The sequence below is a fragment of the Pteropus vampyrus genome, unplaced genomic scaffold (genome assembly GCF_000151845.1).
Source record: "Pteropus vampyrus isolate Shadow unplaced genomic scaffold, Pvam_2.0 Scaffold66, whole genome shotgun sequence".
NCBI classification, from domain to species: domain Eukaryota; kingdom Metazoa; phylum Chordata; class Mammalia; order Chiroptera; family Pteropodidae; genus Pteropus; species Pteropus vampyrus.
In genome coordinates this window covers 2,643,238-2,666,662 of record NW_011888847.1, presented here as the reverse complement: position 1 = coordinate 2,666,662, position 23,425 = coordinate 2,643,238, and the positions used below count along the sequence as shown (strand labels likewise).

The 23,425-nt window shown below is 45.4% G+C and overlaps 1 protein-coding gene across 1 annotated transcript in view; it reads left to right on the top strand.

Moving 5' to 3' along the window:
* Positions 1-2,099: 2,099 nt before the first annotated feature.
* The window catches only part of EPAS1 (endothelial PAS domain protein 1), an 83,507-nt gene continuing 62,181 nt past the window's right edge, over positions 2,100-23,425 (top strand). Inside the window, exon 1 of the mRNA XM_023531273.1 lies at positions 2,100-2,642. Coding sequence (XP_023387041.1) covers positions 2,617-2,642 — 26 coding nt within the window. The 5' untranslated portion in view covers positions 2,100-2,616. The remainder of the gene's footprint in view (positions 2,643-23,425) is intronic.

Genomic DNA, 23,425 nt, shown 5'->3' with positions numbered 1-23,425 from the left:
CACCTGTTTCTTCTCTCACTCCAATCCCAAGTGAGGTGAGTAAGCTCATTGCTGATTAAGAGAAAATTGTGTCTTACCAATATGAATTTCTCATTTGGATAAATAAATTTGTCCACTAGGATTGGCGGGCTGGAGAAGTCCAGTACGAAACCACCCCATTTCTGAAATCTATCAGCTCCAAGAAATGGCTCCCTAGAGAGATTTGCAATTTTTGTTAGAATCTCTTGACTGTCAAAGTTTGTGTGCACCTTGCTCAGCGGCTCTAGGAAAATGAGAAAAGGTGCCTGGTTCCCCAGTTCTCTGCAGGTTTTTTCACCTCTCCGTAATTCTGCTTTCCAGTGCCTTCCAAAGCCCCCTGGAGGATATCCCTGCCCCTCCTACCATGAGCAAGGGGAAAATGCATGTTTATTTTGCATTTTGGTGGTGACACAAACCTATAATCTTGAAATTCTGCTTACTTTTTTCTTGATATTATTTTTGTAATTGTGGTAAAAATGTATAGCATTAAATCTACCGTCTTTACCATTAAGTGTACATTCAATAGTTAAATATACTCATATTGTTGTGCAACGGATCTCTGGAATTTTTTCATCGTGTAAAGCAAACTATACCCATTGAAAACTAATTCTCACTGCCTGCCCTGCCCCCCAACCTTAGTCCCTGGTAACTACCTTTCTACTCTGTTTCTGAATGACTACTTTAGATACTTCATATAAGTGGAATCTTACAGTATTGTCTTATTGTAACTGGTTTATTTCACTTAGCAAAAGCCCTGGACGTTCTATAGGCAGATTAATATAAAACGTGATAAGGCTAAGGGGGAATGGTACAGCAAGGTTTGGGGTCCCAGGGCAAACCAGTTTTATGGCCCTTGCTTTCTCTTCAGTTCACACTTGTGAAGCCTGTGGGCCTTTCTCAGAACTGCAAAGATTTAAGAGCCTCCCTGGTCCCTTCCTGAGATATGCTGGATCAAGGTAATCTATGGAAGTATGGAAGGGGGTGGGATTCTTGGGAGAATAGCTGAGCGCAGGACAGAGGAGCCAGGCCTACATGGATTAAAGGCAGGGTTTAAAGCGCAGCTGGAAAATCCTTTGAGCTCTACCTACCTGCCCCTTAGATCTCTGATGTCCCCCAACCTAACACTTGTCAGCTTTCGCGTTCCTAGGGCTGCAATCGGAACCCCGGAAACACAAGCTTGAGATCTCTTGCTCGGAGGACATGCTGTCAACTCTTATCCCAAGAAAACACTAGGAAGCCAGACTGACTTGTTCAATTTTGAACTGGCCCCAACCCTGGTGGTGGTGGCAGGTGCTGGAAGTAGGGTGTGGCAGACCCTACTCGCCCGCATCCCAGCCAAAGCAGTATACCGCCCAGCACAACTCGGCAAGCAACCGACATGCCTGTTGAGGATAGGGAAGAACAGGCGCTACCCTAGCTCAGTTTCACTGCACTGTTTTCTCCAGACCCGACAAGGGTGATCGGTCTCCCAGTCTCTCCTTCCAAAGGCAGAGTCAGGGCGCTCTACAGAAAAAAAGCGCATCGCCAGGTCTGCAGCGCAGCTGCTGGGGTCCTTGGAATTATCCCCACCGGGCTGTAGGACCACGAAGCGGGACGAGGGACGCGCGAGAGCGACACCCCACAGCCGCTCTGCCGGGCGCGGCTGGGCGCGGGACCGTCGGCGCTTGTCCCGAGGGTATGCGGGGGTGTGAGGACACCAGAGCAGAGCAGCACTCCCAGAAGTCGACTATTGCTGTCGCTTAGCCACATAAGCTGTCCCTCCCCGGCGCGGAGTCCCACCTCGCTACCCGCTACCCCTCGGACCTCATAAACAACTTCTGCATCTGCAGAAGGAGGAGGCAGGGCAGGCGGGCCGCCGCAGACCCGAGCGCTAGGTGAGGGGCGGGCCGGGGTCAGAGCCGAGGCTGCGGCCGCGCCTCTCCATTGGCCGGGATGCGGTGGGCTGCCCCGGCGCGCCGCGCGGGCAGAGCGGGCGGGGGCGGGGCCTCCCGGCGCGCGCCCGCCCCGCCCCTGCGCCCGCGCCCCTCGTGCCCTCCCCCGCGTGGGCCGCCGGAGTTTTTAAAGTGGGCGGGCAGCCCAGGGAACCAGACATTCGGGAGCGGCCTGCAGCACTGCTCCGGCGTCCGCCGCCCTCCCGCCCAGCTCTCCTGAGCCGGCCGTACAATCCTCGGCAGTGTCCTGAGACTGTATGGTCATCTCAGCCGCGGTGCCCGCCCGGCCCCGGACTCTTCCAACTGCCGTCATTGGATCCACTTCTTTACTTTTTGAAAACCCAGGAAAGTGACTCCTTTTCGAGGAAAAAAGAACTTCGGTCCCCTTCTCGCTGCCCTCTGTTTTGCATTTGACAGCCTCCTCCCACTCCTTTCCCTGACCCCGCCTCCCGGTGCAGGTTCCTCCCTGTCACCTTTCTCCACCCCCTTCACCCGCACCTAACCAGCCGCCCGCAAACTTCCACCTGACTGCGGGTCTGCGAGCGCTTAGGACCTTTAACACCGGTCCAGACTTCGGAGTGAGCGAGGGCCACAGCAAACGCAGCAGCTGCAGCCTCCACCGGCCGGGGAGCCCAGGTGCTCGGCGTCTCAAAGGGCCACAGCGACAATGACAGCTGACAAGGAAAAGAAAAGGTAAACGGAATCCGAGACGGCTAAGGAGCTGGTCTGAGGCGAGTGGCCGGGCTTTGCGGGGCCCGCGCGGCCGAGAGCAAGTGAGAGAGGAGTGCGTAGAGGTCTTTTGAGAACCAAGGATCGGTTTGGAAGGTTTTGAGAGGGGACAGCAGGTGCTCTGTCTAGGGACACGGTGCAGTCGCTTCGCAGTGGAGAGTTCTGTGGCCCGAAGGGATTGGGAATCTGAGCATGCAACGAAGCCGGGAGGCCGAGGGAGATGGCATTGCAGGTCGGAGGTGCTCCCGCGGTACCTTCCAAAATCTCCCCCTGCCCCAGACTCCCGCGGCCCGCAGGTTGAAATATTTCTGGCTCGATTTAACTCAGGTCACCTTTCGACTTTTAAGTTCTCAGGCTGGGCAGTACCCAGTCGTCTTTTACTTCGGTCTCTTTGGGTCCTTCTAGATGAGCTGTTATGCCCTCTCTGCGTCCCAGACTAGGGGGTCGCAGGCGGAACGCGGCTCTGGAACACGACCCCACGGAGAGGTCGGGACCCAGCGAAGGTCCCCATTCCGTGTCTCCAGATTCCACTGAAGCTTGGAAAAACTCCTTCCTAATCCCGCACCTCTAATCTGCGGGAGAGTGAGTAGTGGGCCTGGCTGCGTTGCAGGGGCAGGTGTGTCTTGGTGTGCGGCAAGGGGATGGGACACCGGGCGCTCCCGGCAGGTCCCGGTGTTTTTCTCCCAAGAGGACAGAAAAGGACCACCGCAATCTGCCTTCCTGCCCTCCCGAGCCTCTAGGCACTGGGTGAAAGGCAAATCCGGCCAACTCTCACTGCCCTCCCGTCCCCTCCCGCCCCCTCTGCGCCGCTCCCGCCCGGCCCTCTCGCTGCGAGAGTGAGAGCTCACGGCTCGGCGGCTCAGATGTGGGTACCGCGTCTCATCTCGCAATCGTGCGCGGCTCTCAGTCTGGCCCCCACTTCTATCCCCACTAGTGCTACTCCAGCGGGCTGAAGCTTTCAGCCCCGAGCTCGGCGGTGGCTTGGCAGGACTGGGGTGCTGGGGTGCTGGAAACCAACGCACGGCCGGCTGAATAGCCTGAGCCTCGGGAGAGCAGTTACTGAGTGGCCGTGAGGCGGTGCGGGGATCGGGAACTCAGCCGCGACGGGTGGGGGTGACTGGCCTCGCTCGAGCTGGAGGCCCGAAGAGCTCAGTGCCTGTGTTGATTTGCTCTTGTTCTGACTTCCACTGTGAGACCGGAGCCAGAACCCGTGTATCCTCTGGTCGAAAGCGGCAGTTCCCACCTCGGGGCACCGATAAGAATTTGATAAAAGGGAGCAAATAGCGCCCGTTCTGGCTGGGTGCCCGGGTCTTTCTTTCTCGGATCATTGAAGGGAGGGGACTGAGCCTGGCTCCTCTTTCCCAAACGCAGCTCCCCTTCCCGTGTCACTGTGGCGCCCCTAGGCCTGAGACAGGTGAGGAAGACTTGGTCCGGCCACCCTGAGCCCTTGCCCCCTGGCTCCGTGTAGCCCTGGAGTTTTGTATCTTTGAGGGGCAGCAAAGCAGAGAAGAGACTTTAGGATTCTAACGCATTTTGTAAAACCAATGTGGTCTGCATCATAATACCAATAATAACGACTAAATAATCAAAAAACAAAGTTATAGTCAGCTCCTTTGCGCACACTCCTGGCTTCGGAGCCCGGCGAGGGAACCGATTGTACATTTACAATTGTGATGCCGATTGGTGAATGTCGCAATCGCAGAGGTGGGGCCTGACGGTAATCCTGACAGATGTGTGAAATCTCAGCTTCTCCTGCGTGGTTCAGCGCGGGTCCTGTGCTATTATGTATATTAATCGTCGCAAGAAACTTGAGAGTAGAGGGGAAAATATTTCATCATACCCAGCTGTAGTGCCTCCTTCGTTAGGGATAGAGGGGGCCGGAGTGGGAGCAGGAAAAAAGTGGGGTAACCAAACTCCGAATTATTGGTGAGAGTGGCACGTTTAAGAAGGACGACCAGGATCGCCTTCCAGTCGCCTAGAAAGCCACCGTGGGTGCTATGGTGTCCAGTGTGACTGCCTCCTAGGACTTGCCTTGATTTTTGTGTTGCAGACTGGCAAAGCAAATAGCATGTCCCTCACCATCTGGAGTCCCATGGAGGGTTACCCAATTCCTGTTGGGCTAATTGTTTAAAGACATATTTACTTTTTTGTGTCTGCCTTTGTTTGCTGGGTGCAGGCTCCTTGCAGGACATAAGTGTAATTAAAATAGGTGAACCAATACATTGAAAGTTGATGTGACATGTAAGTGGCTGTCCTTCGCCTTCCCAGAGTGCCTCACTGTGTAGTATTCCGCTTGCTAAGGGGGCTGTCAGATGATTTTGCACATCACTTCTTAAGAGTTGTAATTCTTCTGGTGCAGCAGAGCCGTTTCTTCCCCCAAATTCAAGATGCACAGGACACTTTCAGTGTTCCTTCATGAAGTGAGCAGGATCATTTTGTTCCACAATGTTCATGTGTCGATGGATATATTAATGTTTAACAATAAAGAATTTGCTTTCTAAAGTTGGCTGGCTGGCCTCGATAGGGTATTAATGGTATTAACGTGTAATCTTTTGGTGGTAAGTGGGCATTCCCGGAGATATGAGATGGTCAGAAACTGAAGCTTGGTAATGGAAGTACACTTACCTTTCTGAATCTATCTGTCAGAAGGGAAGTGGAGGCTTTGTTAATCAAGTTTCCCGATTCTATGAAAGTATCTGGGTTACTCGCCTCCTGATAAAACAATTTCTGAGTCCCTTCCCTGGGGGAGAAAAGAGTCTGGAAGTTTTTAGGCACTGTAGGGAATGGAGAGTGGTTCCTGTAAGCCTAAATAAGATCTTTGGAAAATCAGGGATCAAAGTTTATTCCCAAAGCCAGACCTAGCTCAGAACATCTTCTGGAAGGCTTATGTTACTTAGTGTGGGCCAGTGGTAGAAGGAGTCAGACCTCTAGGTCAGAAGTTTTCAAACTATCTCTATAGTTGTTCCTTTGCTAAAATAAAGCCGAAGTCCATCTTTTTTCCTGTACTAAAGGCAAAAATATTGATGGACAGTTTTTCCTAATTTATTTTCTATAAATATTCCTTCATCATTTTATACTTATTTCTGTTGCATTACCAGAATTCAGGGATGATTAGGAATTGATATAACACATTATAAGTTCAGGTATTTAAATATTTATTTATACAGTTTTCATGAAGTTCAAAAAAATGCTGTGGCTACAGGTTTTTTCAGTGCTGCTGATGGCGAGTTTAGAATTATTTTATAAGGGATTGTGGAATTCATCTAGTCAAACGTTTCTCTTTCTGAATAAGGAAACTGAGGCCCAGAGTGGTTAAGTGACCTCCAGTCACAAGGATAGTTAGCGCTAGTAAGAATCAGAACCCTGGTTCATTATTTTCAGTTAAGTCTGTATTTTCCTGTTGACAGAATAGTACCCCAGCCCCGAAATGCCTCTAGACAGTGAAGGGAAGTTCCAAAGGATTACAGTGCTCCAAACACTGAACCTTGCAGAAAGGAGCCTTGCTTTCCTAGATAATTATAAATGATTTCAGGCTGCAAAAGGAGTGATTCAGTTTGCTTCTCACAGAAAAGGAAGCAAACTTGGTGCTGGTTTCAGTGTCTGTAAACTTTGGGTAGCGTGAATTCATTGCTGTAGTGTTTTCCCTTTATTTCACTTAGAAAAAAATTTACTTATATATAGACTTCATTAAACAAAATCAATGCAACGACTGTTTTCCAGTGGAGCAGATTGCTTTGTGAAGTAGAGAACATCCTGTCAGAGGAGACATTCAGGCAGCTACTAGATAGATTCCGGAGTGAGGTGGCATTTTCACTAGGAGTGAAAACCATGAGGCTAAAACTGTTTAATTCACTTCAAATGTAAATCAGTAAGTATGTGTGTGTGTGTATGTGTGTGTGTGTGTATGTGTGTGTGTGTGTGTGTGTTGGATGACCTCAACTTTCTAGGAATCTATTGTATAAAATGTTTACAAATAGAAAAAACCGGTTAGATAAATCTTAGTGCTCCAGGATTTTAGCCCAATACATTTGAAAATATTTGCTGTCATTAAAATCTCAAGATTTAAGCTTTTTTATATTTAGGAAATCTATCCAGTAGTATTTGCTTTTTTGTATTGTCCCGAGTTCTGTCTCATAGCCACATAACGTTTCCTTTTCATTTTAGCCTAATCTTTTGCTTTTAGTACTTAACATCGTTGATAGTTCATAACACGTAGGGCATCTGCCAATATTGTAAAGTTAATAGTGTTTGCTTGTTGAGCCTCCAGTAACCCACCCTCCTCAACACCATGTTGTCTGTTCTCATGATGAAAACCAGCTCTGCTGTTCACACCATGATACATGTCAATAAGGCAACGAATGTGAAAGGAAGATACGCAGAGAAGCTTAACTGAAAATATAGGTAGCTGGCAGCTTACACGTGACTTTTTTGTTGGGATCAAGTCTTTCGAAGCTAACGATAAGCTCTTAGGGCCATTTCAGGCAATAGTAACCACTCAAGCACACACAATTATTAAAAAGTGCTGTGTGTGTACTTTGACACCATAGTTAGAAATGCCCCCAACAGTTCATGTTTGCTGTTCTCGACACACTTGCTTTCGTGCACTGGTAGGGCTCCGAGAGTGACAGGGCTTGAGGTTCCGGTCCCACCGAGGATAACAGTGGAGACAGCTATGGCTCTAGGAAGGCCAAGAAGAGAGAGGGAGCTTCTTACCCTGGGCTTTGTGAATGGGTTTCAGTGGGCGGTTTGTGAGCCTCTGAAATTCCATGGGAGGTATTATGTATGTAAGCATTTTTTTTTTCCTTAGGGAAGTCTGTTCTGCCCTCAATCGCCTTTTAAAGGCTCTGTGATCTGGAAGAGACAGGCCCTGACTCTTCGATGTCTGACTCAGCGACTGCCTTACATTTCAATATTTTTCTGTTTGGGTCCCAGATATTTCCTATACTTCACTACCAGTGTCTCTTGCTGTCTTGGAGTTGGGGGAGGAGATTGGTGTGTACATCTGGTAAAGATACTGCGGCGCAGCCTAACCTTACCTGTACCAGATGTCTGTCCTCAGTCATGGAAGGAAGGGGGACCTAGGCCCTGCACAGAGTTAGTTTTAGTGTGATTCATTCTGTTATTGTTTCTTAAAGTGGCCATGAAAATTTATCTTCACATTTTCCATCCTCAGTTATTTGGAGGTGCTTTTATGTACTAGGAATGTGTGTGTCCTTAGTAGAAATCCTATATGCAGTAGGATGAAACAAAAAAATAAACACTTAGTCTTATTTGTGTAAGCACTGTCCTCAGAACTTTATATGGATCAACTCTTTTAATCCTCATAACAGCTTTGCGAGGTAAGCACTGTTATCCCCATTTGACTGACAGGGAAGTTGAAATATAAAAAGGTGAAATAGGTAGTATAGGTGGAGCTAGGATTTGAACAGGGCAAGGTGGTATTCCAGAGTCTATACTCTTAACCAGTGAGCCATACCACCTTACCTTCCCCAAGATGTCTATAAAGTATTTAATATCATTCCTGACTTGTGGTAAGTACTCCATAAATGATAACTGCTTTCGTTGTTAGATTTATAGTTATAATTTTCCCTTTTGTGACAGACTCATCACTCATATTGAACCTCATATGTAGACAGGGACTGAAGATCCGAAAGATAGACTTAGAAGTCCTGGAAATTCTTATTTTTCATGAGTTTTCCTCTACTCTGGCAGGAGGTGGTTCTCTCCTGTCCCCAAGAAGTTCAAAGCTTTCCACCTCCCACCCTTAACTGGTGGCAAGACTTCAATAATTACTTTAGCTTTCTGACTCCATTGTGCAGAATAACCTATTAGAAGTCTTCCTCTGTGGCTTCTGAAGAACCATCTCCAAATCAAGATGCACAAGGCTTCCTCTGGCTCTTTTGATCTTTTGAAATTGCAAGCACAGGAAGGAAAGAATGGATGGGGGGAATAAAGAATAGCTATGATCATTGCAATAATAATATGTTGCATTTTTATAGAGCCCTTTCTCTGATGAGCCCCGAGCTTTCACAGCCATCACACCATTGGCTTCTGCACTGTGAACCTAGAAGGGCTTTTCGAGTTTTCAAAGTGATGTAAAACAATTGCACCAACACGTATTATAACAGAAAAAGTAGGCCATGTTGGCAATTGCATATCACCATATGTGTGATAGCCATGTGTGGGTACATGCCATTGACAGTATCTGTGATTTTCAAGTAGAAGTTGGGTGTAACTTGGTACCAGTTGTCTGGTCCTGCTATTGGAAGCTACAGAATTGATTTGTAAGCATAAAGTCAAGAGGAGTGGCCAGGCCCTTGAAGATCTCTGGGGCTGAGGAAATGGATGTGGAATAGACCAGTATGTGATCTGCTTCTAAGTGGCCTTTTTTCCTAATTTCTCAAGAAATACTGGTTTACTTGACTGCCTTAGGCTGTTTCTAGGAGCCACTTGTACATCAGAGAAACTCTTGTTACATCTCTCGTTACATGGCATGACCACCAGAAACATCATATATTCCCAGTAGGCACATTCCTTCCTCCCCTTAAAGAAAAAAAAAAAAATTTAGTTTTAAAGTTACAAGTAACTCCTATGCAAGATAATGACTCTGGGAAGCAGAGTCATTTCTTTTCTCATGTGGAAAGGTATTTCATAAAGGGTGATTTGTTAGTAGGAAAAATGACCCCATTAAAAAAATATATTTATTTGCCATTCACCCATTTGGCATTTTCCCAATTCTACAGAGCCATGGAAGTGGATTGTTAGAACTCTCTTATATTCCTCCAATGACTTCCTGCATCCCTCTCTGTGGCACCCTCCAATTAAAAAAAAAAAAAAAAAAAAAAAAAATCAGGCCTGGGAGGCGAGTGCTAGGAATCATAACTAATTAGGGGTTTTATTGGGTTAGGCTGTGTAATAAAACACATGAGCAGGAAAATGACTCCATTAGGCTTCACTTAGGATTGTGATGATGGAGGTTAACCCCCATTACCGTATTGGGGGTACAGCCAATGTGAAAGTCTTTTTTCTCTAACAGCTTTAGTTGACCCCTTTGGTCTCGTTTTCAGTATGAGGTGCCCTGCTCTTGACCTGTGACTGTGGGGAGTCAGTGATTTGCTCTGAATAAGAGGATACATGGGTTCAATCTAAGGCAGTTCAGAAGCATTTTGTAATTCCTTTAAAATACATCAGTGAAAGTGTATGATGATTTTTCACAGTAATCATTTCAATCACTGTGCTGTATGTCTAGCCAGACAGTGCTCTCTCTGTATCTCTTGATGTTGTATTTATATTAACAAATATCCATGTTTTATTCTTGATAAAAAAAAATTTCATATCGTCACTTTATATAAGATTTGTCCTGACTACCTCTGAGGAAGGGGAAGAGGGAGGAAAGGGCAACACATTATACTAATTTTATATTTGGGAAATTGAGCCACTGAAAAAAGCAAATCACGCCATCTTTAGTAAAACCTAGAAATGGATCCAGGTGTCCCCGGTGAGGCTAGGCCTCTAAGTATCACCTCGGGCTCCTGTGACAAGGTAATGAAGAGGCCGGAGCACAAAGGGGATGACTCAACTTTAATACTAACTATTCTCATTACTAATGAGTAATTACAGCAAATATTTACAAGCCTCCTTCCTACCTTTACGACTTCCTGTTGCTGAAGCACTTTGGAGTATTGAGAAAGATAGTCCTGGAAAAATACGTCATACACGGTTGCAGGAAAGAGTGGTTTTAAGCACACACAAAAAGTCTGTTGCTTGGCTCTGTTTATGAATTCCATGTGCAAACAACAGAAAATTATGCTTGTGAGGGACTGTTTGAGAATCTATTCTTTGAACTTCAAAACAAAATCTAAAAATTCAATTCTGAACTATCAAATATATGGGGAAATGGAGCACACGATGTTTAATGATATTTTTAGAGAGTATTCTAGAAATAATAGGACTGTGCAAGTTAGTGAAGTAAAATTTCGAATTAAAGCACAGGTCATGTGATGAACACTGTTTTATGATCATATAACATCTATAATATTTTCCTGAATGAAAACAATCTTAATGGAGTAAATCAGATGTATCAATATGCCATGTGGGGGATTCAGGGAATTAGAAGACTATCATTCACTTTATAAAGATTCTAGAATAAATCCTGATGATGCTCATTTCCTTTGATTCGGTTTAAAAAAGCGCTGCAGTGAAATTGTTTTCCTCAATAAGTGTCTGTAAACCACTTTACCCTTGTATTTCTCTTCTGTGTTTCCGAGAGTTCTCAGATGCTATTTTAGAATGGCAGCATTCACTCCAGCACTGGCTGAGGCTGATGAAGCTAATTTTGGTGCCCAGGGTAAAGGGAGAGAGAAGTCATCTGCAGAGCCAAAAGGGCTTTCTGGTGCTGGGGTTTGGAGCAGCGTGGTGTTACCGGACACACCACATTTCACCTTTAGAACCTTTATTTGTATGCTTGCACAACAAATGTTTACCCAGATATTAAGATAAGAAAGGTATGAAGGTCACATTTCACTGGTGACAAGGGAGCTTCTATAAATGTAACCATATCACCATGCAGCCGGAGTCTCTTTTATTCTATACTGAGGACTTAGGGGAATTAATGGTGGGTGGGGCATGGGAGCCAGCCCAAGGCCCTTCCTAGTTTTTTGGCTTCCTTGTCTTCACTCTGCAAGTCCAGGCTAAGCCGACGTGACCCTCCCATTTGGTAAGGCCGTTTGGGGTGGTCAGGAAGTGTGGGGGAACTCCTAGTCCACTGTGTGCCCCCAGCCCTCTGGAGTCTTTTGGAGTTCTGTGGACATAGTCCCCCATGCATTTCCCTGCTATCTGACCAGCTAGGGAGCAGCCTGGCTGCTAAAATAGCTTTCCTAGTCTCTCGGAAGAGGTTCGCACAGTGCTGAGACTGCCCGTTTTAGGCCTACTTTAGGCAGGGTTGTCATGTCCTCAGCACAAGGAGTCTTCAGGGTGGGAAAGAGTTTTTCTTGTTTTTGTTTTTTGTGGATTTGAGTATTTCCCTTAAAGATCTGCAAGGATTAGCTAGACACACTCAGAGCCTAAATGAAAGCACTGTTCCTTGGCCCAATTTTCTTTCTAAGGGCAGCCTACATGGCAGTGGGTGTTTATCTCACTGACAGTAAAGGACCTCACGCAGCTCTCTCACCCCATTCACCATCACCCAACATGCCTCCCAAGCTCCAAAGATGCATACTTCCTCCCTCTGCCCCGAAAGGCATGGGTACCCCAGGTCACAGGACTCATTCCCACCTCCGTATCCTCACCCCAGTCCCTCTATCTTGGAAGCTCCTCTCCTCTCAAATATCTCCCACTTTCCTAGTGTGAGCCCAAATCTCCCAGCTCCTACAAATCCTCCTTTAGTAATTCCCACACTGACACCTCCCCACGCTTGTTTCTAACTCTTGGTGATGTTTGCCAAAGAGCCTGCCCGATTATATTTCTTTGTTATCTAATGACATTTTATGTGTTCTTGTCTTTCCAACAAGACAAGGGCAAGGATGTCTGATTTCTGATGTGCCCTGTAATACTTTGCATATTTTAAGTCCCTGAAACCATAATTAAAAAAAATAATAATCATGGAATTATTATTGCTTTGTTGTTGTCCCTTGAGTCCTTGGAAAGCCTGCCTGTTGGGCTCTGCTGTTTTTATTCACATAGATTTGAGCCCTTTATTCATTTTTCTTTAAAAAGTAGAAAAAGGAAAAGAAAAAATCAAGGGGACCACAGGCAGGTCTTGGTGATAAATGATTTTGCATCAAAAGCAAACATTAGGCTAACATTTTGCCAATGTTTTACTTCAGGAATGCTCACTACACCCAGGCAGGGACCAGCCAAATAGCAAAGTACTCCATCTTAATCTCAAAGTTAAAAAAGCCAGGTGGGCAAGTGTGCGGGAGACCTCTTCCCTGGGAAGCCGTCCGTGATGAGCCGCACAGTGGTTACCTCTGATTTATATGGCCTTCGGTCTGTATTTTACTATTTGTACGATGCTTTTACAATTTGCTTTTAAATGCGGGGTGTGTATGTGTGTATCTGTCCCTGATCACCACGCAGTGGTACTCCTGCCCCCCATGGCAGAGACCCAATCATCCTTTTGTTTTTAATTCCCACACCCAGAATAGAAACCTACATTTAGATGCCCAGTAACTGTGTGTAGACTCTCTATTCTATGTCAGAAACTTTGGGAGCTTAGTGCAGAGTTAGAGGCATTGGCAGAAACACTTACCCATCCTCTGTAGTCACTCACCTTGCACATAGTAAGGTTTGTGGGGATGTTGACAACATCACTGTGTGTGAACACTTGTGGGTTACCTACCAAATTCAGGTGCCACTTCCACTGTAGGGTTACAAAGAGGCGTTAGATGGACCCAGCACTCAGGAGGCTTATAGTCTAGTAGGAAAGTAAGAAATTCTTAAAATTATTTGTTTAAAACATCACACGATGGTTTTGTTAATGGGTGCCCTAGGCCCATCTTTAAGATATTGCTATCTTGTCAGGTAGTCCAAACTAGCTCAGATAAAACATTAAGCACAGTGGAAGATTGGTAGTAACGGCGTGTGAATAAAGGTAAATAGATCTTATATGTTGTGAGTAGTTAGAAAGGGGAGTGGTCAGCATAGATTAGAGGGATGTTTGATGGAGAAGTATTAAGATCTAGGGCTTGAAGATTAGGTGGAATTTTGATGAGCAGGTTGGGGTGAACAGCTTGAGTCAAATGAGGAGGAAGGAATAAACAAGCATGCAGGTGGCGGCTGGTGAGCGGCTCCTTCCAGAACTGAATCTGGAGCACTGTTAACAGATGGGAGATGAGGAGTGGGCCCGGACTGGAGCTGGGAAGTTTAGGAACAGTCCTCCCTGAGTCATATTGTGATGGAATATTTGAGCTGCCTGGTGGCTATAAGAGCAGTGCGTCCTTTCTTAGGAATTAGTGGAACCTAATGCTCAGGGCACCTCCATTCCCTTCCAACCAGGAGCCTGGCTCTAGTATGAGCACCAGGGGGTGGCTGGAGGAGACCATTATTGTCCTCTGTAAGAATTACCTCAAAGGCTGACAATGCCATCCCCCCCCCCCTTCCCCCCCCCCCCCCCCCATTTCCCTTAGGAAATCACTCACCTGAAAATGTGCACGAATTGCTCTGGAACATATTTCTTTTTGGACTGTACCACTCCTTGGGGGTAATAAATGTCTCCCAGTGTGCAGAGGGAGAGCTGGAAGGAGGCAGTTTACCATAGTCTGACATAGCATCCTGCAGGCTCTGGGGAGGGTGCGGTAACTCTCATCCTGTGCTCTCGTTTTGATGGTAAAGTCTTTGACCTCTTGCTTATTTGGTAAGGGCTTTCATTCTATCCCCAGATTCTAGGTTTTGGAGTCTGATCATTATCGAAAGATAGGACAGCCCCTTTGACACTCCACTATTTGTAAGGAGGTAGCTTAATCCTAGTCAAACCACCTCTTTTGTCATCTCTACCAATAATTGTTCATTGAATTCCCTGTGTGGAGCACTGCAGCCGAGCTGTTCCTTGGCCTTCTCCCTTCCTGTGATGTGACCCATTCTCTACACCATTCTCTAAAGCCCAGCCTCTGATGTGTTTGGCCAGATGCTGGCAGCAGAGAAAGAAAAAGAAGCTATCTTTCTGGGGTGTCACCTGGGTAGGGCATCTCGGGTTTTTTCCCTCCCCCACAGGTCTAACCTTTCCCCTGGAGGTATTTAAAAGCACTTGAGGTCATGGCTGAACATTTGTGAGCAGGGCCTTAGCCAGAGATCCCGAATCACTGGAAAAGATCCCACACCAGGGACCAGCAAAGGCCAAGAAAGTCATTTTAGCGCACCCTGTCCAGTGGTACTTCGAGGGAGACTGCAGCTCCTGACTGCTCTTGGCTTGGGAGTTAATCTCGTCGTGACAACTCGGTGCCTCATCTCATTCCTTTTCTTTTCTATCCCCTCAGTAATCAGTAGATTGTAGAACTGGGGAACTGCTGCCCAGCCCAGGCAGGATTGCTTTATTCAGTTGTGTGCTCAGTAATCGTTTAAAGACCTGCTCTGTGCAGGCTGCTGAATGTTGGGCCAGAACCCAGGGCAGGGCCTCTGGAGTCAGGTGGAAGAGGCCCTCCTTGTCTGTGACTGTAGGCAGCAGAGAGCCGCAGAGCCCATGTAGCCCAGCTCAGACACAGGGCGGTCTGGGGCCTTGGCCATTCCCCAGGAAGCTGCCTCAGGGACATCCTAAGAAACCCCTAGGCCAGAAAGTGGTGTGCACTCAAATCTAGCCAAAGCTAGAAATGTAAGCCTAGTGTCTACCTTCCCAGGTAGGCCTCATGAAGGCAAAGGAAAGGGTCCTAACCAAGCTAGTCTGTGACTACACCATTAGAGTGTGAAACCTGTGAACTTACTTGTTTTTTTTCTTTTTTCTTCCTTTCCAAAGTAAAAGTTCCTTTTCAAAAAGTCTAACTTCATCTCTACTGAACTCTTAGCAAACTGTTTTCCCCACCTGGGTCAGTGAGGTGGTGGGACCTGGGCACACTTGGAGGTGGTGTGGTCACTGCAGCCTCTGGCTGGCTTTGGGCCTTGGGAGTCTGGGGTGACTGTGAACATTGATTCTTTCTTTTCTGAGCCATTTCCTTGAGCACATTAAAAACCATTTTCCATATTCGGATCAACATAAGCCTTGTGATTCTGGGCCACCTATAGCTCCTTCTATGGATCTGAATACAATAAAGGTAATGATGACAGCTTAATCCTCCTGGAGTTAGATCTTCTGGGCCAAGGCAGAGTACATGTTTATTTTGGAAAAGGACAGACTTTCACCCACTTGAATTCCTTTGCCTTCAAAATTAGTGTCAGGGGCTGACCACAAGAGTTCCATATTTCTTAGCCTTTGTCTTGCCAAACAGATTATAAATGCTCCCTTCACTTCTTTTGTGTCTCTGGCAAAGCCTGCCTGCACATAGTTCTCAAGAGGCTCTAGGAATCACAAAGACTGTTCTAGATCCCTTCCTGATTCGTGTGACCTAGAACAGGCCATTTAGCCTCACTTCATGTTTCCCATTCCTAAGTTAGACATACTAACTGCTTTCTGAGGGGACTATTATGAGGTTAGAATGAGCTAGAATTTCAGTAAAACCATACATTTAAAAAGCATATTACACTTCAAAATCTTTTTGCAGCCATAATCTTACTATAGAGACCTTTGAAAAGTTTAAAGTGCAGACCATTAAGGCATCATTATTAACAGGCACAGCAACATAATCATTTGGCACATTATTACCTGTTGGACTGACTTGACTGCAGTTAGAAGAGAGTCAGAGGAGAATCTAAAAGTAGATGCTTGTTCTCAGGCCTTTAAATCCACCCCCTACCCCCAGCTGGGCTTTTCAGGATTATGGACTCTTCTCAATAGTGATTTCAGGGTATGAGTTATTTTTCACATACTCTGAGGTGCGAGGAAATCTGGTAACACCAGAGACCAAGAAACCCTCCAGGACTCCTGAAAAATGGCCTGACCTCAAATGTGCTTCTTTCCATGCCTGGCTTGTTCTCATCTCACCTGTGGAGATAGAGGGTCCCTGCCAGCTGCCATCCTGTCATGAGTGGTAATTTGCCCTTTGAGTTAGCACCTCCCAATCCCGAGACCTTTATAAAAGGCCGTATCCACATTACATCTGCTCTGTTCCACTTGTTGCTTTGCACCTGCCATACAAGACCTAATTGTTGGCTCCCCAAAGGACTAAATGCCTGGCCCAAGGTCTTTAAAAAATCAGACAACTTATTGAGAGACCTAAAAATGAGTGGCATGCCAATGCCTAGATGATACCTGGGCCTCCTATAATTACTAGAAGTGGAAAGAGGCTTTGGATGTGAAGGGCCTTGCTCTGCCACATAGTGACCATGAGACTTGGCAGGTCATTCAACTCTGGCTTCAGACCCATCATCTGCAGCACCCCTGTTATCTCTTGTTCCTGAGTTTGCCCTTCCCTCAGCCCCACTCTGAGGCCAGCCAGCTGACTTGGGCCTTAGGTCTCAGCTTAAATATCACCTCCTCAGAGAAGCCTTTCCAGACCTCCCTCAGTTAACCTCTGTCCCTCCATGCCTATTCTTATTTATTGAAAAACACTTCCCTCATACTGTAATTTCTTTGCTTATTGTCTGTCACTCCCCTCTAGTTTGCAAGCTCCTGGAGTGCAGAGACTGCTGACTTGCTCACCGTGATATCCTTAGCGTTTGGGGCAGTGAAGAGCACATATTAGCTCCTCCTCAAATATAGGTTAAGTGAAATAATTCAGGACTGCTGTGTCTTTGTCTTCAATTCTGCTTTATCATTTCTTACATTTGTTCAGGGTTTGATTTTTTTTTTTTTCCAAAGCTCGGGATATAAATTAAAGTAGTCGTCATTCTCATCATACAGACAAAACAATTGAAGCACAAAAATGGAATCCCAAAGCCAGAGAGTAGTAGAGCCTATGGTAAGAGAGCCTGGCCCCAACCTCTTTCCACTGACCAGTGCTGTCTCTCCAGGCACCTCATTTTTCTGTCATGGTGATGTTATTGTTTGTCTTATTTGGCAGTGTTTACACTGGAGGAGTAAGGACCATTGTGTGTTGGTGGCGTCTGGAAATACACAAGAGAGTCCCAGGAGAATGCCACTGTCGGTCCCTACCACAATTAGCAATTGTCAGGCCAGGGATAGTGATGGGGTGGGTGCCATTCCCAATGTGGCTGGTTCTGCATGTTGAAACACCACTGCCAGCTCCTGACAGAGGCAAAGGGGAGTGGGAGTTCTGGGACTACAGCCTCCTTTCTGCCTGGTACCATCTACCCTACCACATACGCCTAGGCCTTTTCTGCCTGGGAAATGTCCTATTTATGTGTCTGGTGGAATTCCTATGGCCTCGTGGAAAGGAAAGAAGAGAGCTAATCAGCTGGGTAACTTCTGGGCCTCAATTTCTCCATCTTTAAAATGGATCAGGAGGTGGGAACCAGACAAGACGGGCTCAGAGATCTCTTCTAGGGTTCCAATTCCATTGTGAAGTGAAGTCTAAGTGGAGCCTGATTCCTGTTTCCAGATGCTTCATTAGAGAAGGAAAATGGGAGGTTAAAGGTGATCAGTGGGGGGTAGGAGGGAGCCTCTCCAGTTCCCCTGTAACTGCCCCCTCTACAAGAGGAGGTGCTGTTAAAGTGGAGAGAGGCAGGGACTTGGAAGTCACTATCGGGCACAGCACAATGTCAGAGACAAGGGGCTGGATCCACTTCCACAACAGCAATGGGACCACCCTTAAGAAGGAACTGGGTTCAGGTGCGACAGATTGTGCCATAAAGTGTGCCCAGTGGTTTTTTTGTGAAAAGGAACAGCTGCGTTGTTGGGAGGGGCAGTATCTGTTCTCCTAATGTCAGGGAAGGAGGAGGCGGGCTGCTGGGGTTAGGAAGAGTACCCTTGACTAGGGGACCCGGCTCCCAACTCTGACACCAAGCTGCAACCTGTCATGACTCATTCTGAGCCTCAGTTTCCATATCTGTCAGATGGCTGCATTAATCGCCGCCTTACCAATTGGTTTGGGACTTGGAAAATATAAACTGCAAAGGGTTATTACTGCTATGATTCATATATATGTGTATATGTATTTGTGTGTCTATAAGTGAGCGTATCTGGAGTGTTCAGGGTTGATACTGATGTGGGATGATTGACACAATCTTGACACATACCTGAAAGGACTATGTCTTTTATTAATCTGAGCCAGAGACAGATAGAAGGTGGAGAGGAGGGAGAGGGACGGGGAGAGGGAGAAGGAGAGGGAGAGAACTGAGTTAGAAAGCTGGTGGCCTTGCAGGGGAACAGGCTTGAAAATTACTGAATGGAGTTAGGCTGTATTTGGGGGAGGAGGAGGAGGGGGATGCACCGTGGGACAGAGGTGAGTCATAGTGCACGGGTGTTGGGGAGTCACCTTGAAATTGTGCCAAAAAAGTAGAAATATTGGGACTTGGGTTTATCTGCCTTTCATCAGGTACATCAAGTTCTGGATGGCTTCCCACTGACCAGAGCCTGAGGTGGACAGCTCTCCCTTGCTGCCCTGGGAAGGCTTTCTGCTGGCTTCGGCCCCACTGAGCAAAGTCCGCTTGTTCACTGGAGTTCACACAGACTCTTTGCCAGGCCTGCCCAGAATCCTGTCTCCTCTGACTTCCTGTGCTCTTGCATAATATTTCCTTGCTTCTTGAATGGCTGCCCCCAATGCGGGGGCAGCTCACTGACGCTGCTGGATGGAGGGCAGGATGTGGAGGGAGGACGGGCATGTGCAAATATCACCCAGGGGTGCTCGAGGGCAGGAGGGACAGGGATCCCCAAATTACTTGGCGGAAGATTTTAGCCTAAGGGTAGCTAGGGAAACTTGTAAGTGTACACACACACACACACACACACACACACACACACACACGTCCCCATAAGTCATCTCTTCTGTGAAATTATTTTTAAAGTAGCTAAGTTGTTTTCTTCTGATTATAAAAAGTATACATGTTCCCTGTAAAAAGTCATAGTACAGGAAGGCATCAAGATAAAAATAAAAATCACCAAAATTCCACCACCCAGAGATAACCACTGTTAACACTTTGGTGAACATACTTCTTCAATATTGTAAATATAGATATGTAATGACAGAATATTGTATCTTATGCTGTTGTGAGAATGCATTTTCTACATAGCAGTGTATCAGAATTATCTCTTGCCATCAAGGTACATAGATGTAATATAGCTGTAGTAAATTCTACTTATAGATGTTTCATTATGCAACTCCTATTCATTGATGTGTTTAGGCTCAGAAAACAAGCTCTAACTAGCCTAAAGATAATTCTCAAACCTGGAAAGCAGCATCTCTTCAATATGCCGGACCAATGGGTTAGCTCTGGTGTCCCAGGAATAACTACAAATTAAAAGGTTTTGTACCCGTGTAGGCCTTTCTCTAGGCTTAGAATAATTCACGTGATTACAGAGAAGAGGCTGTGGTGATGAGGGCTGTCAGGGCTGGGTCTCCCAATGTGGCCCGAGTGTCTGCTTTGAGCAAGAAGCCATTAGCTGGGAGAACGAGTTTTTCTTCAGTGGCAATCCTGTGCCCAAGATTTCAAATAAGCTCCATTTAAAATGTTAATTGGTGATTGCCCTCCTGAAACTTTATGACACAATCCATATCTTTTTAAAAGGCACCCTTTCTTCTTTACACAGTAGTGTATTCATGATACTGAAAACTTTCATGCATATTCAGTATCATTCAGATTTGTTACAGCTAGAAGATCTCAATTTTTTTTAGCTAAAATAGATGCTATCGATATAATGTTCCTAACCCATAATGTCTCTGAAAGCTGTATATTTTTAAGCACTGTTATGAGCTTTTTCTCTTCCACTGCTGATCATGGTTGGAAATATGGCCTAGATTTACAGTAAACTGCAACGTAAAGATGACTCCTGTTCATTTGGGAGCGAGGTATCTACAGCATTTACTTGGGGTTGTTTTTTTTAAATCATTTTCAGCTGGATTGGATTTTTTAAATTTATTTAATCAGGAATTTCAGTAGAAGGCTGGGGCTCAGTGCTCATGGTTGGAAATTGCTTGTTAGGTTTGCTTTTGAGTCAAGACACACTGTTTCCTAGAGCTGTTTCAGACTTTTAAATTGAAAAGCAAAATGCCAATAAGTTTAAACACACTTATTTAAAAACTCTCAGGCATTACTTAAAACAAAAATTTGCAACAGAATTTGGCACTGATAGAATTTAAGTATTTTATCCCATTTTGTTTATAATTGTCTGCCCTCCAGGCAAAAACTCTGTTATGCCAAGTGCATAATTATAGTCACTCCTTCAATTTATTCACCCAGGGCTCCTTTTTCTAGAATTATTGTCCAGACTGTTATTACATCAAATTCTTGATTGTGCTCCTGAGGAATTAGGAGGGGGATAAGAGTTAGAGGAAATAATATAATCTTTGCCTGGTTTACAACGTTTCAGTATGTAGACATTTAGCAAGTTGACTCTGAATTATTTTCTTTCTTGGTCATTACCTGGTTTTGATGGGGTCTTTGCCATGTGTGCACACTTGGGAAGTGGGGAGGTCCAACAAGACTGAATTGGTCCTCGGAATTATGAAACAGGACTTTGTTGAAATTGATACTTCGGTACAATGAACATGGAGCAGCTGTTGGCATGGCAACCCCTACGTGGAAAAGCGCACGCCGCTGGCAGATGACTTTTGCAGTACTCAGTGTTAATCTGATAAATGGCTTTTTTAATAGTAGTTTGTGGGCTAATGGAAAGGTCGAAGCAAACCTTCATTAACAGGAAGAAGGATGGGGTTTTGAAGTCACCGAGTGCACACACAGGAGAGCTACAGCCAAAGTGTCTCTTTTTCACATCAGATATGCTCGCAGTGTGGCTAGCTGAAGCAAATTGGGAATACTGTTTGTCTTGAAAGTACGGCCATTATCATTTTAGATTTCAAGCATGGAGAAGTTTTGGAGTCTTTTTTATTCAAGATGCTTACTTTGAGAGTTTAGGAGTACTGTAGGTTTTATATTGTGTTTTCTCCTTTGGTGGCAGTGGTAAGGATGAAGGTGGTTAACTACTCTTTTTTTCTTGCGGTAAGTTATATATAGCCTAAAACTTACCATTTTAACCATTTTAAATGTAAGTTCAGTGGCATTAAGGACATTCACATTGTTGTGCAGCCATCTCTACTATCCATCTCAAGGACTTTTTCATCATCCCAAATTGAAAATAAACATTAAACAATAACTCCCCATTTCTTAGTTCCCCCAAGCCTCTAGTAATCACTGTTCTACTTTCTCTGAATTTGACTACTCTAGGTACCTTATAAAGGTGGAATCATACAACATTTGACCTTTTGTGTCTGGCTGATTTCACTTAGCATAATGTTCTCAAGTTCCATTCATCTTGTGGCATGTGTCAAAATTTCATTTTTTTGTTTTAAGGCTGAGTAATATTCTGTTATATGGATATACCACATTTCGTTTATTCTTCTGTAAATGGACATTTGGATTGTTTCCACATTTGGGTATTGTGAATAATGCCGCTAGGAACATGGATATACAAATATCTGTTTGAGTCCCTGCTTTCAATTTTGTGGGGGGTATGTACTTAAAAGTGGAATTGCTAGATCATATGGCGATTCTATGTTTAATTTTTCTGAGGAACCGCCATAGTGTCTTCCACTGCAGCTGAAACATTTGACATTCCCATCAGCAATGCATAAGGGTTTCAATTTCTCCACATCCGCACCAACATGTGTTATTTTGTTTTTGTTTTTCTAAGCCATCCTAGTGGATGTGGAGCGGTATTGTGGTTCTAACTTGCATTTCCCCAGTAATTCGTAGTTTATTTGTCTTTATAAATATATTGCCACGATAGCCAGTGTGGGAATGGAAATCACTACTGCCCCATTGTTTATACCTACGAGATAAATGAGACTATCACAGCAGTGATGTTTGTTGGGAGTGAAAGGTGAAAGGCAGGGAGGCACCATGTGATTGTTATATACAGTACAAGCACCTCAGTAGACCTGTTTACAAAGTTTGCGCTGTGGAGCAAGTAAAACTTTTAAAATGAAGGCCTCTGGAGCTGAAGTAACGAGAACTCTTTGGATGAGCTATAACTTAGGAAGCCTTCTGTGGGCTGGACCTACCCTGTATAACCCTTCCTGCTTAAGTGTGATAAGTAGGCATAAGTGTCCCTCTTCCCTGAGAATAATCATTGCTGTCATTGGCTACCGAAGCCTGAGCTTCTGGTTTTCCTGGCTCTTTAAACTACCCCACTATCTAATTTCTCCACCTGAAACAATACACACATGCCTTCTTCTCCACCCCCTAGGTCCTTATGTTGGCAGCTTGTATTTTGACAAGAAGGAGAAAGAACTTGGAATTAGCTGGGCATCTGTGATAAGTCTGGCACTTTGCTGGTCACTGTGTAGTAGATGAAAACATGACTTCTGTCTTTAAAATAATACTACGGGACTTATAATTTACTATGTGGCACTTTACAACAGGAGTTCCAAACTTTAGCATGCATCAGAACCACCTGGAGGAGTTATTAAAATTTAGATTGCTGGCCCTCATCCCTAGAGTTTCTCATTCAAGAGGTCTGGTGTGGTGCCTGAGAATTTGCCTTCCTAACAAGTTTCCAGGTGATGCTGATGCTACTGATCTGGGGACCACACTTTGAGAACCACTGCTTTACATCAACTCTGTGAGATAGATATTATTCCCATTTATAGAAGCTGAGTTGTTGAGAAGCCAAATAACTTGCCTCAGGTCATGTACACAGTGCACCAAGGCCCAGGTTTGAAGCTGAGGGCCCTCACTCCAAAGCCTCTGCTGTTTCTATTATGTCAGGAATAGTGGGTACACAGCCTTTGAGTATCCCTCATGTAGTCCACCCTGGGACAAGCAATATTAATCAGTCACAGCAACTCTGACCCCAGAGGTGACTTTGGTATCCATACATTGCCCCCAACAGCCATACCTACGTATCAGTGGGAGCTGAAATTAGTTATACCTGTACCAACAAATATTGTCTCTCTAAAACAGAGACATTAGCAAAAAGCAATCTATTAACATGTAAAAAGAGGCCTAGCCTGAGCTCCAGTCTGCTCTGCTTAGGAGGGAAGTGGTTGGTGGATTGGGAGCTGTAGGAAGCATAGCTGTCCCAAATTGTACTGGGATCTCATCAATTA